Raw genomic sequence first — 13,815 nt, 5'->3', positions numbered from 1 at the left:
GATCTCACAGAGCTTACCAAAAGCTCTGATAAGGACAAGGGAGGAGACAGGCTTAGAAACAAAGGCCACGTGGACCTCGCTGCCAGCTGGAACAAGGCTAGGAGCTTCCAGTCACACCCTTATAGGAAGTCAACTGTGGGTAGTGCAACCCCACCGAGCTCTGCTAAGTTCTAAGGACACCATCCGCAGCTGAGGGAACTCTCACCTGTCTCTTCAAAACTAGGTGCTTGCCTTTCCAGTACTTGAGCATCTGAAGGGCTTGAAGAGTGCTGACAATGTCCACGGGATTCACAGCTGTTTCCTGGCTGATTTCTGTAACAGAGCAGCTACTGAGATCCCAGCTGAAGCATAGAACCCACACCCATGCCTCCCAAGGCCCCCTTTCATTTTCATGGAGTTTCCAGAGCACAAATCTGAGGTACTTAGGCTACCTGATCAGAATGTTTGACCAGCCAAAGTTAACTACCAAAAACAAATTTAATGGTAAGACGCTACTCTGAGATATTCAGAAATCAAACTGGAATCCTAAATTCTTCCTGTATAAGAGCCAGATGTCTTTCCTAAAATTCCAATGTTTCAAAATACTTGAAGTCTTTCTTCTTGATTTTTAAAAGAAATGACATATATTCACAGGTGTATGAATATATTTTATGTATATGGGCATTTGGCCTGAGTGTACGTCTGTTTATGTGTGTGCTAAAACTGGAGTTACATATAGTTGTGGGCCGCAATATGGGTACTACAAATTGAACCCGATTCCTCCAGAAGAGCAGCCAGTGCCCTTAACTGATAAGCCACCTCTCCAGGTCCTCTTTTTGGTTTTTACGTGAACTGAATGTTAACAACTCCAGATGGGAGAAACCACTTTACAACCATTCCAGGACCCAATGTTCTGGGAGCTTCAGCCCTGTAGTGAGGGTCTCTGCAATGCTCTCTAATCATAGTCAGATTAAACAGAATGGGGACCACTGTCACCAAGCGTGACCTACCTTTGATGGAAATCTCCTTGCCCTGAAAGTTGTGCAGGTACCGGAGCAGCACTTCCTTCCAGTAGCTTCGGTAGCTTATGAGCCCCAGGTCCGACAGGGGGCGCTCTGGAGAGCCAACTTTCTCTTCCACTTTGGAAAGTAAATAACCTGCCAAGGGGGGAAAAAACCCACAGACTTGGTTTTCATTCTTTTTATTTAGGGAGGGGGACTTAAAAAATTATGTCTACTTATTTTGTGTGCATGCTGATGTGGAAATCAAAGAGCAACTTGCAGGAATCAGTTCTCGCCTTCTACTGTGTAGGTATTGGGAACTGAACTCACATCCTTAAGCTTGGCAGCAAATGCCATTACTCACTGAGCTGTCTCACCAGCCCTTGGGTGAGGTGGCTTTTTTGAGACAAGGTCTCAATATGATGCTGATTGGCCTGTGACGTACTATATATAGACCAGGCTGGCCTTGAACCTGCAGTGAAATCTTCCCCATTGTTTCTGCCTCCACAGTGTTGGGAAGCCCAATCAGACTTTTTCACATAACACTAAACCTCATCCTAACAGCAAAAAACTGCAAACACAGAAAACTTAGGACATCTGCTTTGCAGTACCAGAGAGCCAGCTATTTGGCAGAGATGTTCTGTGTGGCTGGTGAAGACATACTGGCTTTGTATAAACAAGAGTAGAGGAAATGTGTACTTACACTCTAACTAAATGCCTTATAATCGGCACTTATTGAGACAACCTTGGAAGCCATCACAAGGAGCTTTAATAGCAATGGTTCTGTAGGTGTTTGCTAAGAACAGAGATGGAAGTCGCTTCATTACAAAACACAACAATCATTTTTTTAAGTTAAACCAGGATGACAGTGTAATAATCCTCAGGAGTGTTAGCATTATATGTACAATCCACCATGTCTAGTCTAAAATATTTTCCTTGGGGCTGGAGAAATGGCTTTACAGTTAAGAGCACTGACTGCTCTTCCAGACAACTCAGATTGAATTCCCAGAACCCATATGGCAGCTCACAACTGTCTGTGACTCTACTTCCAGGGCACCGGAAGCCCTCACACAGATATATATGCAGGCAAAACACCAATGTACATAAAATATGGCCAGGTGGTGGTGGCACATGCCTTTAATACCAGCACCCAGGAGGCAGAAGCAGGCAGATCTTGTTAGTTCAAGGCCATCATAGTCTACAGAGTGAGTTCCAGGACAGCCAGAAATGTCACACACAGAAACCTTACCTCAAAATAATCAAACTAACTAAATATTAACTAAAAAAAAATTTTAGCCAGGCGGGTGGTGGCGAATGCTTTTAATCCCAGCACTCGGGAGGCAGAGGCAGGTGGATCTCTGGGAGTTCAAGGCCAGTCTGGTCTACAAGAGCTAGTTCCAGGACAGACTCCAAAAGCTACAGAGAAACCCTGTCTTGAAAAAACAAAACCAAAAACAAACAAACAAACAAAAAAATATTTAGGGACTAGGAAAATGGCTCAGCAGATAAGGTACTTTTTTTTTTAATTTTAAAGATTTATTTATTTATTTTGTTTACAGTGTTCTGTCTGCATGTGTGCCCTCAGGCCAGAAGAGGGCGCCAGATCTCATTACAGATGGTTGTGAGCCACCATATGGTTGCTGGGAATTGAACTCAGGGCCTTTGGAAGAGCAGCCAGGGCTCTTAACCTCTGAGCCATCTTTCCAGCCCCGATAAAGTACTTTCCATGTAAGCATAAAAACAAGAGTCTGGATCACAAGAACTCTCAAAAAAGTAGGCAAGACATGGTGGCTGCCAGTAACCTCAGCTTTCTGGAGGCATAGATGGGCATGCAGGCAATCTAGACTAGTCAAAGTAAATTGAGTTCTCAGTTTAGTGAGAGATGTTCTGTCAATAAATAAATCAAAAATGGAGGAGACACTATATTATCAACCTCTGGTTGTCAATATGAACATACACACAGGCATATCATATATACTCATGATCAAAAATAGACTTAAAAACATTTATTTTTATTTTATGTGTATTGTGTCTGCCTACATGTATGAATTTACGTATGTACACAATGTGTGGAGGCCAGAAGAGGGCACCTGATCCCCTGGAACTAGAATTACTGTTGGCTCTGAGTGCCATGTGGGTTCTAGAAACTGAACCTGGGCTCTCTGCAAGAGCAGTCAGTGCTCTTACCCACTCACTGAGCCATCTCTCCAGCCAAGCCTCCACTCTTCCTGTGACTAAAATTCAATACATGGATGCTGATAGTACACAGCTGATTCTCGTTGGCACAGTGGTTATGCAGACTTAGAAACACTGAATCACCGCTCAAAGGAGTGAAGTTTGTTTCTTCAGCGCCTCTGGCCTGAGCCATCAAATTTTCTATGTCTAATTTTCTTTTCTGGTTAAAAAAATTTTTTTAAAAAAAATATCTACTTTTAGTTTATGTACACTGGTGTGCATGTATGTCTGTGTGAGGATGTCAGATCCTGAAGTTACAGACAGTTGTGAGCTGCCATGTGGGTGCTGGGAGCTGAACTCGGGTCCTCTAGGGGAACAGCCAGTTCTCTTAACCACTGAGCCATTTCTTCAGCCCCCTGTTTAAAAACATCTTACAACACATTCTGTTGATTCAGAGGCTCACAACCCATAGTACTGTAATTCATGTCTGTAGACAGCATGTCTAACACATGCATTTATTTACCAGTCTTCCTGTGCTAAATAAAGACCATCACTTCAGCACAATGCTTACAGCCATTTTAAATTGACAGTTTAATGAAGGCACTTTGCCACCAAGCTGATTGATCTTAGTTCAAACCCAGGACCCACATGGAGGAGGACGACTCTTGCAAGTTGTCCTCTGATCTCCACATGTACCCTCCAAACCAACAAATGTACCCCATTAACATGGGAGGTACACATTAGTGTGTTAGACAAATTCAAACCCAATACCCATGATTAACGAAGAGTGAGTATAAACCCAAAGACTGAATCAGTACATGGATTACTTCCACAAGTGCTTACATAAGTGAAATCCCAAGCATCAAAGGACAGCTTTAAGCCTTAGGCACGCATATGTGCTGTTTCAGTCTCAAATGGGATAATCCTGCAGAGCTTACTTTATTATTCTCTGCATCTCCTAAGTCAGTAGCAACTTCAGGTTCTGTATTCATTGGTAAATGTTCGTATTCCCCCAATTTGTCCATTCACTAACTAGCTGTCAGGACACTTCCACTACATGGTGGGAACTATCAAGAGCACACATCAAAAGTGCCCGACGACCCCAGGGTCCCAGCCTTGAAGAGCTGATGCTCACAGTATCACTTACTGAAATCAATGAGCATTTTGCCATAGCCCTGTCTCATATACTGAGGCATGGTGAGGATACAGGACACATTGTAGTTGAGAAATGAATTCTTCTCCTAAAATCAAAAACAGACAAGTAGATCATGAGACATTAAGACTAAAAGTTTCACTACAATCATCCCCATCCTAGATTAAAAAATAAGACTATAAGGTCTTGTAAATCAAAATACTGTTAGTCTGAGGATGTGACAGCTGTTACCACACCATGATGGCCAAAGCTATCAACCTAAGGATCTCTCAAGCTCAGACCTCCAGTGCCAATTTAAGGAGGTAACTCCAAGAGCATGCCAAAGCCAAGAGTGCTGGGATGACATACTAGGAGCCCTCTCTAAGAAGCACTGTTTCAGAAGACAGCTTGCCCATCAGAAAGACAGGAAACCAAACCAAATTCCCCTGGAAGGTCAAAAGACAACCAAATCATACAATACCTGATTCTTTTTATAAATGTCCAGAATAAGTCAATTTGCAGGAGAGGTGCCAGGAAGGGGAAAGAGGAAATAGGGACAGATTGCAATGTCTCTTCTTGAAACAATGGAAACCATGAGGACTACACCAGTCACAACTTGTCATTATACTAGAAGCCACTGCCCCGAACAGTTTAAGGGATGAACTGTATGGTGCATTGTGTTTTAATTAAGTTGTCACAGTACATTAAAATCCATAACCACAGCTGTGGTAACCTTTAATACCAGCACCATGGAGGCAAAAGCAAGTAAATCTATGCTGAGTTCTAGGCCAGTCAGGACTACACAGGGAGACCTCAACAAAACGAAAGAAAACCATAAGCTGGATCTGAGCCTGCATGTTTTCTTGTTTTTGTTTGTTTTTTTTAATATGTAGTGACTATGGTAGTCAGTTTATTGCACAGATTAATCATTCTTGAATGTACAAGCTCCAGAGGAGCAACTGGGTCTTTAAATACACATAAGTATTTCCATCAAATGAATTTTCAGCCTTACATTGAAACAGGCCTATATCAGTGTTTTTAAGAAAAATAAGTGCTATCAGCTATGTGTTAACTGAGAAACCACATACAAACCAAAGATTGTGGAAAGGGGCTAAAAAAAAGAGGAAGGCTGAAAGAGCAGGGAGAGGTGAGTATTGGGAATAAAGCCCATTGCATTTTATGTGCTAACTGCTCCAGTCCATTTAAATGTTGACCAGTCAAACTTAGACCTTAAAATATAGCATGTAGGTAGTCTAATCTGTTTGGTCATAACATCCACCTAGCTTGTAGGTCCTTCAGGGTGAAATGAATACAAAAACAGCTTCAGGTTCTTCACCTTGCTTTTTATGACTGAGATTAGATGGATTCCACTTAAGAACAATCTCTTACGGGTCACTGGAGTCTTTTTCCTTCCATCCAAGCCCGCACTGTGTGCCCACTACCCCTCATGTCTTACCATTATCCAAATGTAGGTTAACAAGGAAAGCATTTTGTCTCACACATAGGATATGCCTGAAGAAATGGCTTCTCTCACACACACTTCTCTGCTAGGAGACAATGTGGGTACAGAAGTACAGTATTTCTAGTTTGTTGTTCAATGTACAGCACACAGCACTGCTATGTCAGATAAACATGTGCACAGGAGAAATGAGGCGTGGGCTCACAGAAAGCAGCCAAATGGAAATCAAAAGGACTGTCTCTTTCAGAGTTCCCTAGCTTTATCTATAGAGGCTATTCAATAATTTCTTTAATTACATCACATGCTTCTGAATCCATTCCAGAGCTAGCTATTCTGCTGTACTTTTCTCTATCTCTCTGTTTTGTAGATCCGACCAACCTCGGGTACTAAAGGATCATCTGGATTGAAATCACACAACAGAGAACAAGTAGACAAAAATACTTTTGAAATAGTTTGGAGACTACTGTGCTAACCTTCCATCTTTTTGTTTGTTTGGAGACAGGGTTTCTAGGTATAACAGCCCTGATTGTCCTGGAACTTGCTTTGTAGACCAGGATGGCCTTGAAATCACAGAGATCTGCCTGCCTCTGCCTCTCAAGTGCTGGGATTAAAGGTGTACACCACCACTGCCCAGTTTATGTTCCTGGTTTTAACCTAACAACAAAGAGGGAAGCAAAGCTAGAAGAGGTGCTTCAGCTACTGGATGTGTTTTAAGTTTACAGGGAGGGTCCAGGTCAGTAATTAATAGCTACAATCCACAAGCATAAAAACGAATAAACTAGAACCTTCTAATAACAGCACTAGCCAGTTGTCTTGGCTTTCATCTGTAATCCCAGCCCTTTGGAGGTTGAGGCAGGAAGACTGTCCTGGGCCTGAGTTTGAAGCCAGCTTAGGCTGCACAACAATTCCCGGCCAGCCTGGGTGACAAAGGCAGAGTCTGAACAGAATACTTGCACGAAGTCATCTGTAATGCTTGCCTTTCTTCTTTAGTTTACAAGAAGCCTATCACCACTGTCTGCTTCCCCATCAAAGATCTGAGTTCTCTAACGCCAATACCCATAATGCTGCTGTGGTTGTTAAGCTTCTAAATCACCAGGATCCTGCTGACCTTAGAAAAATATCCAATCAGGTGACAGCCAGTATTGTCTGCTTCTGTCATAACGTAGAACAGGAAAGGTTCTACATCATAGTATAACGTCTTATGGTCCAGAAAAAGCTTCGCCAAAAGGCACAGGTTTTGGCAGTAGATCTGGAAACAGAGAAAGAGCCAATGACCAGAAGAATTGAGAAAACACCCAAAGCAAAGCCTAAAACAATGATTGTACCAGCACTACTTTGAAACAGAACTAATCCCTCGTCCTACACAAATGTTTGGTGAAGACAAAACAATCCTTTGGAATCCCATAAATGCTTGCCACTAGCATCTTTCTCTCAAGTCACCACTTTTTACCTTGTTTTTCTTGCCATCTACTTCAAACACAGAGATGGAGCCTTTGCGATATATCTCATCACCAGGGGGGTGTTTCCACACACACTTGGCCTACAAGAAAATGGAGTTCACATGAAGCAATCAGATTTTCCTACAACCCTGGTTCCTCAAGAGGAAAAAGGAACTGCAGGTTAAAACTGGCTGAGTTAACGGACAGTTGAACACACTTGAGGACAGTGAAATCAATCATTTTCAGAAAAGTTAAAGCCTTCTTAAGCTGTTGCAACATATCAATGGCATTACTTTGGCTGTTTGGTTCAAGTTTTCTGGATTATTTTTGGCATTATCTCAGTCCAAGATATTAAATCACCAACAATGTGAAAGCCAGATTAATAAGAATATCCTTGCTTACAATAAAATGTCTCATGCTAACAGGAAATTCTTAAGCAGCTTATTCTGGCAGCTTAGTGTTGCTAAGTATGCTACGCTCACCTTTACCAGTTCCTTCCCAGTACCATCCTACCTTCATCTTCTGTCCTCAGCCTGGAAAATATATCTGCAATCATGAGTCCCTCACTATCTGCCCACCTCCTGCCATATGCTAGAAAAAGAAATCCCTTCTATGGCTTATTTTAACAGGTAGAAGGCCTGGCAAAGAAACAGGAAGCTGGAAGGCACTTGGCTCCAAAGTAACCCCGTTTTCTTATTCTCAAAATGTTCAATTCATGGTGCTGGGGCTAGTACCCAGCATCTTAGGCAGCAAGCCAAGTTCTCATACTCTGCCGGTGAAAAGTTCTAAGCCAAATACAGGTGTTTGCTGCCAAGCATGATGACTAAAATTTAATTCTGGGAACTTACATAGCAAGAGGGAACTGACTCCCACAAGTTGTTCTATCATCTTCACATGTACGCCATGGTATGTAGTCACGTGTGCACACATCCGCATGTATACACACACACAAATTCACACATATAGAAAAACTCTTATTAAACAATTTACTACATCTTTTTGACAACTTAAGAATAAAGATCCACTGAACAAAGTGGTTGGTGCACACTGGTAATATAAGTACTCAAGAGACAGAGATAGGAAAACAGCTAGCTTGAGCTAAAGACCCTATCTGAAACAAACATTATATACACACCTTAAAAGAATTATGTTCCAAGTTTGGGACTGTAGCTCAATGGTACAGTATACTGTATAGTACTTACCCAGTAAGCATGAGGTTGCACTCCCTCCCTAGCACAGAGGCAGGCGCTCAAGCCTGTGTGTGTGTCTGTTTAAGGCATACACAACATGTTCTAATTTTCATAGGTAACTCAAAAATTCATTTATTTGTTTGTTTTTCAAGACAGGGTTTCTCTGTGTAACAGTCCTGGTTGTCCTGGAACTCGCTATGTAGACCAGGCTGGCATTGAACTCACAGAGATCTGCCTGCCTCTGCCTCCCAAGTGCTGGGATTAAAGGTGTGCGTCACCAATGCCCAACTTAAAAATTTATTAACTGGAATTGTTTCAAAGTTCCATCTATGTTCCTATTTCCTCCCCTTATTTCTAGGAAATAGAATATTTGTTTAACTATGTAAAGATGTGGTACTTTTGTTTTACTTTGCCTGCCTAAGACACCTGATTGTTCTAATAAAAAGCTGACAGGCCAATAGCTAGGCAGTCGAGGAATAGGCAGGGCAGGCAGGCAGGCAGAGAGAATAAGCAGGAAGAGGAATCCAGGCTTGAGGAAAGAAAGAAGGAGGAAGAGAGGAGACACTATGGACTAGCCAGCAAGGCTGCCACCAGCCAGCCAGACATGAAGGAAGCAAGAAAGAAGAACATACAGAATAAAGAAAGGTAAAAAGCCCCAAGGAAAAACAGAGAGGAAGAGAAACAAGTTAAAGTAAGTTGTAAGAGCTAGTGGGACAAGCTAAACTAAGGCTGAGCATTCATAACTAATAGTAAGTCTCCATGTTCTGATTTGGGAGTTGGAGGTCCAAGAAAGCCGGCTACACTTACTCCTGCTGGTTTTTTCCACGATAACTAAACCAATGCAATAGTTATTTGTTGAAAACATTAGCCAGCTAAAGAGGCCATTTCAGTGATTACAAGTGATTACACCTGACACAATGGAAATGCAAACAAGCTTGTATTTCCTGAAATCCAACTTTTATACTCATATAATTCACTAGACCAAGGTGTGCAATCCTTTCCTATTTTAATACAAACACATTCAGAAACAAACTATCAACCAATTCTGTTACTTTCATCATCCCTTCCAAGTGGATCTCCCTTGTATATACATTCATTCAACACATATTCCATAGATACCCTCCACCTAAAATATGAGTTACACTGTCCTGTCTTATCTAATGAAATATATGTATTTTCTTGGAATTTGGGGCAAACACATACTATAGGGAGAGGTAATTCATATTTTGAGGAAGAAAACAAAAGATTAGAAAGAGAAAAAACATGTTTATAGACAGGATGTAATTAAGGTGCCTTGCAGCAGTGGCCCCCCTGAAATGTAACTTTCAATTCCTTAAGTCTCCACTCGATTGCTACGACTTGGGAGATGTCATCTCTAGGACATAACTGGGAAATCCTATAACATCACCCTCATGTCCATGGACACGTAGTAGGACTCAAAATAACATACCATGTGTCGGCGGAGTATTGTTTGGCTCTTCATGTATTTTAAGCAGAATTCACACATGTAGAGACGTCCCAGCCGTGCATATTCTTCAGGATAGGGAGAATGGTACCAAGTATCCAGCTCATAGCGCCCAAAAGCAATTGTTTTAATCATGTTGCTCCCCTCTGTTATTTGGCCTTGAAGCCGTAACTTCTCCTATTGCCAAAAGACACCAAAACAATAAGGAATTATCCAAAACAAATAAGAATTAGGATTCCTTGGCTTTGATTTTAAAATTAGATTTTTTTATCTATATAATGTGTATGGATGTTGTTTGCATACACATATGTACACTACACGTGTGCCTAGTGTCTGCAGAGATCAGAAAAAAGGGCATCAGATGCCTGAAATTGGGAGTTACAGGTGACTATAGTCATCAGGTGGGTGCTAGGAACCAAACATAGCTCTCTGCACAAATAGCAAGTGTTCTTAGCCACTGAGCCATCTAGAGCTCCTATTATCCTTGTTCTTAAAAGACTCTGCTAGGCCAGTGGCTAAGCTATAAAATAATCAGCTAGACTGGCCTCTATCCATGAGACAGCCACTAACGAAGAGTTACCTGAACAGAGAAAATCAGGCAGTTCACACAGAAAACTTGCCAGCTATACTGCCCAGAATCGTAAAATAAAAAAGTCTCTTGTATTTTAGCTTTTCTGCCTTCATTTTCAGATGCTGCAATTAAAGGTGTGCACCATCACACTGAGTTGCGTGGTACTGGAGAGAAAACCCAGGGTTCTTGGATCCCAGATAAGCACCCTACCAAAAGAGCTACAATCTTAGCCCATTCCTGATTCTGTTTGTTTTAAATTTTTAAAATTAATTTCTAATTTATTGTGTGTATGTAAATGCAAACAGAGGTCAGAGGACAGTCACCAAAGCCTGCCTCCTGCAACTGACATAATAAAAGGAAGGAGCGGAGATGAAATTAACACTACAAACTAAATTTCCCCGAGCACATTTAATTTGTTTTATCACAGTTGTAAAATCATAGTTGATAAAAATTCTGTCTAGGTGACAGACATAGTTGAATATGCCTGAAATCTTAGCAGTAGAAACAGTGGCCAGTATTAGTGAATTCTAAGCCAGTCACAAGTATATGAAAAAAAATTCTATCAAAAGCAAACAAAAAAGGGCATTTCTGCAAGGATATGGAGTGCAGCTATAATCAGCGGGAGCATGGCATGAGCCCAGAAGTTTGAAACTTGTTTAGACAACAAGATGAGATTCCCCTCCTTATCAAAAATCAATTAATTCAATAAACTATCTGAAGCCGGGCGGTGGTGGCTCACGCCTTTAATCCCAGCACTTGGGAGGCAGAGGCAGGCAGATCTTTGTGAGTTCGAGACCAGTCTGGTCTACAAGAGCTAGTTCCAGGACAGGCTCCAAAACCACAGAGAAACCCTGTCTCGAAAAACAAAATAAACAAACAAACAAACAAACTGATTGTAGTCTTCCTTGCCACTTTCCTTCACTGTTATTTTTATGCTTCTAGGGTAAATGTATTGAAATGAAAAGAAACCCTACAAAAGGCTGCAGCCCTTCAAGTCCCAAGGTTCTCAGAATTGTTAATTTTATCCAACTAAGACAAAAGAGCACCCAGAGTTTTTTTTTTTTTGCTGCTTTTTGGGTTTTTTTTTGGGGGGGGTTCTATATTTCTTTCCTTTTTTTTTAATCATTTATTAAAGATTTCTGCCTCCTCCACTGCCACTGCCTCCCATTTCCCTCCCCCTCCCCTGGTCAAGTCCCCCTCCCTCGTCAGCCCAAAGAGCAATCAGGGTTCCCTGCCCTGTGGGAAGTCCAAGGACCATCCACCTCCATCCAGGTCTAGTAAGGTGAGCATCTAAACTGCCTAGGTTCCCACAAAGCCAGCACGTGCAGCAGGATCAAAAACCCATTACCATTGTTCTTGAGTTCTCAGTTAGTCCTCATTGTCTGCTATGTTCAGCTTCAGCGAGTCCGGTTTTATCCGATGCTTTTTCAGACCCAGGCCAGCTGGCCTTGGTGAGTTCCCGATAGAACATCCCCATTGTCTCAGTGTGTGGGTGCACCCCTCGCGGTCCTGAGTTCCTTGCTCGGAGTACCCACAGTTTTAACTAGCCTTACTACCTCAAGCCAAATTGAATCTTCCAGTTGAGGGAGATAAGAGAAAAAATTTAAGAAAACGGGAAAAGAAAAAGGTGATGTGTTTTCCATGGAAATGGGAAGACTATCTCTAATGACAGGCTGTGATGGGCAGAGATGAAGCAGTGGAATACCCAACTCCCATCAGACTGGTTGCTAATCACCTTTCTTGGCAGTTCTAAGGGCTTTGCATAAGGGTCCTCCACTCACTTTGGGGTTCTTGATACTCACCAAATCCTCAGAAGCCCGGGCTTGTGCTCTTCGGAAAAGATCTAAGTCATATTCGCTTGTCAGATTTTCCAAGAGAGGCTCCCGAGTGTTCCCATAGGTTTGTCTGTGTTCCTAGGAAAAATAACCAGGGGTGATACTATCTGTAGAACTTGGTTCGTTTCATTTCCATAGATGCCAAGCTGAACTAGAAATGATTTATGAAGGACTTAAACACTGGGTGTGGGGAACTGAGCTCAGGCAACTGCTAACAGGTCAGTGTCAGAGGCTGCCCCTACTCACCCTATGGATCTCAACAACACAAAGGACAGCAGCCCCCAGGAGGCACCAGAGATGTTGGAATCCTAGAGCTGGTGATAATCCCTGATGAGTAAACAGATCCTCTAAAACTTAGTCCTTGAAGATGCTGCCTGGAAGGAAACCTTGCAGCAAGGAGGGCAGCTGGACTAGCAGTCCTTAGAAAACTCCTCCTGACACTACCTCATTGACTGCAAACACGTAAGGCTCCCATGTTACAGCCCTAGCCCAAGTGCACAGCTAGAATCTCTAACAATGTCTTGCTAAACATCAAGAAAAATTAAAAATAAGTTCAAATCTGACCAAGCTGGTCACTACGAGTATTCTTGCCCTGAAAGGATGGTGGAGAAGGAAGACTTCTCTTTTAAACCTGGTTCTAGCCCTCTTCTCTCCACTCTAGGCTCCACCTCCCCCAGAAGTGGAAGATTCACCCAGGAAGAACACCCCACATTTAGCAAACACATCAGCATCTGAAGAAAGCACTCACCATACGAACATTTCCTATGGCTAAACTGAGTCATTCTGTTGCAGCTTTTTGAAATTTGGACTCTGTGACTTAAAAGTTTAGGTTCTAAGTATTACTGAGTTCTTCTAGTTTGAAAATGTCATTGCACCTTCCCTCTTTTCTTACTTTTTGAGATAGGACCTCACTTCCCAAGTGCTGGAATTACAAGAATGTCACAGTGCTGGGGAATCAAATCTGGCATGTGCTACACACTAGGCAAACACTCAACCAACTGAGCCACTTCCCCAGACCAAAAAACAAAGACAAATCAGCCAGAGGCAGTGTCACAGGCCTGTAATCCCAGCGTTCAGGAAGCGTATAATCAGTTTCAAGGCCGGACTTGGCCACAGACCAGCAAGTTCAAGACCAGTCTGTGCCAAGTGAGACCCTATTTCAAAAGAAAAAAAAAATAAGCAACAAGAAAAAGTTCTTTTTTGGTTTTTTAAAACAGAGTTTCTGTGTCGCTCTGGCTGTTCTGGAACTGACTCTGTAAACCAGATTGGTCTCAAACTCAGAGATCCACCTGTCTCTGCCTCCCAAGTACAGGGATTAAAGGCATGCGCCACCACCACTCAGCAACAAGAAAAATTTCTATCCTGAATTTTTTTTTAAAGATTTATTTATTATGTATACAACATTCTGCCTCGATGTATGCCCACACGCCAGAGCAGGGTGCCAGATCTCAATACAGATGGTTGTGAGCCACCATGTGGTTGCTGGGAATTGAACTCAGGACCTCTGGAAGAGCAGCCAGTGCTCTTAACCTCTGAGCCATCTCTCCAGCCCCCTCTATCTAGAATTTT

General features: G+C 42.2%; 1 protein-coding gene across 2 annotated transcripts in view; it reads right to left on the bottom strand.

Moving 5' to 3' along the window:
* Kat7 (lysine acetyltransferase 7) overlaps positions 1–13,815 on the bottom strand; it is a 38,534-nt gene that overhangs the window by 2,020 nt on the left and 22,699 nt on the right. For both annotated transcript variants that reach the window (XM_075991020.1, XM_075991019.1), the window contains 7 exons: positions 12,214–12,324; positions 9,826–10,017; positions 7,197–7,286; positions 6,855–6,995; positions 4,303–4,396; positions 990–1,136; positions 206–312 (listed from right to left, as the gene is read on the bottom strand). In XM_075991020.1, the coding sequence (XP_075847135.1) occupies positions 206–312; positions 990–1,136; positions 4,303–4,396; positions 6,855–6,995; positions 7,197–7,286; positions 9,826–10,017; positions 12,214–12,324 (882 nt within the window). The remainder of the gene's footprint in view (positions 1–205; positions 313–989; positions 1,137–4,302; positions 4,397–6,854; positions 6,996–7,196; positions 7,287–9,825; positions 10,018–12,213; positions 12,325–13,815) is intronic.

The sequence above is a fragment of the Microtus pennsylvanicus genome, chromosome 11 (genome assembly GCF_037038515.1).
Source record: "Microtus pennsylvanicus isolate mMicPen1 chromosome 11, mMicPen1.hap1, whole genome shotgun sequence".
In the NCBI taxonomy this organism is placed as follows: domain Eukaryota; kingdom Metazoa; phylum Chordata; class Mammalia; order Rodentia; family Cricetidae; genus Microtus; species Microtus pennsylvanicus.
The sequence above is the reverse complement of the archived record's forward strand: the minus strand, read 5'-3'. Positions and strand labels throughout refer to the sequence as shown.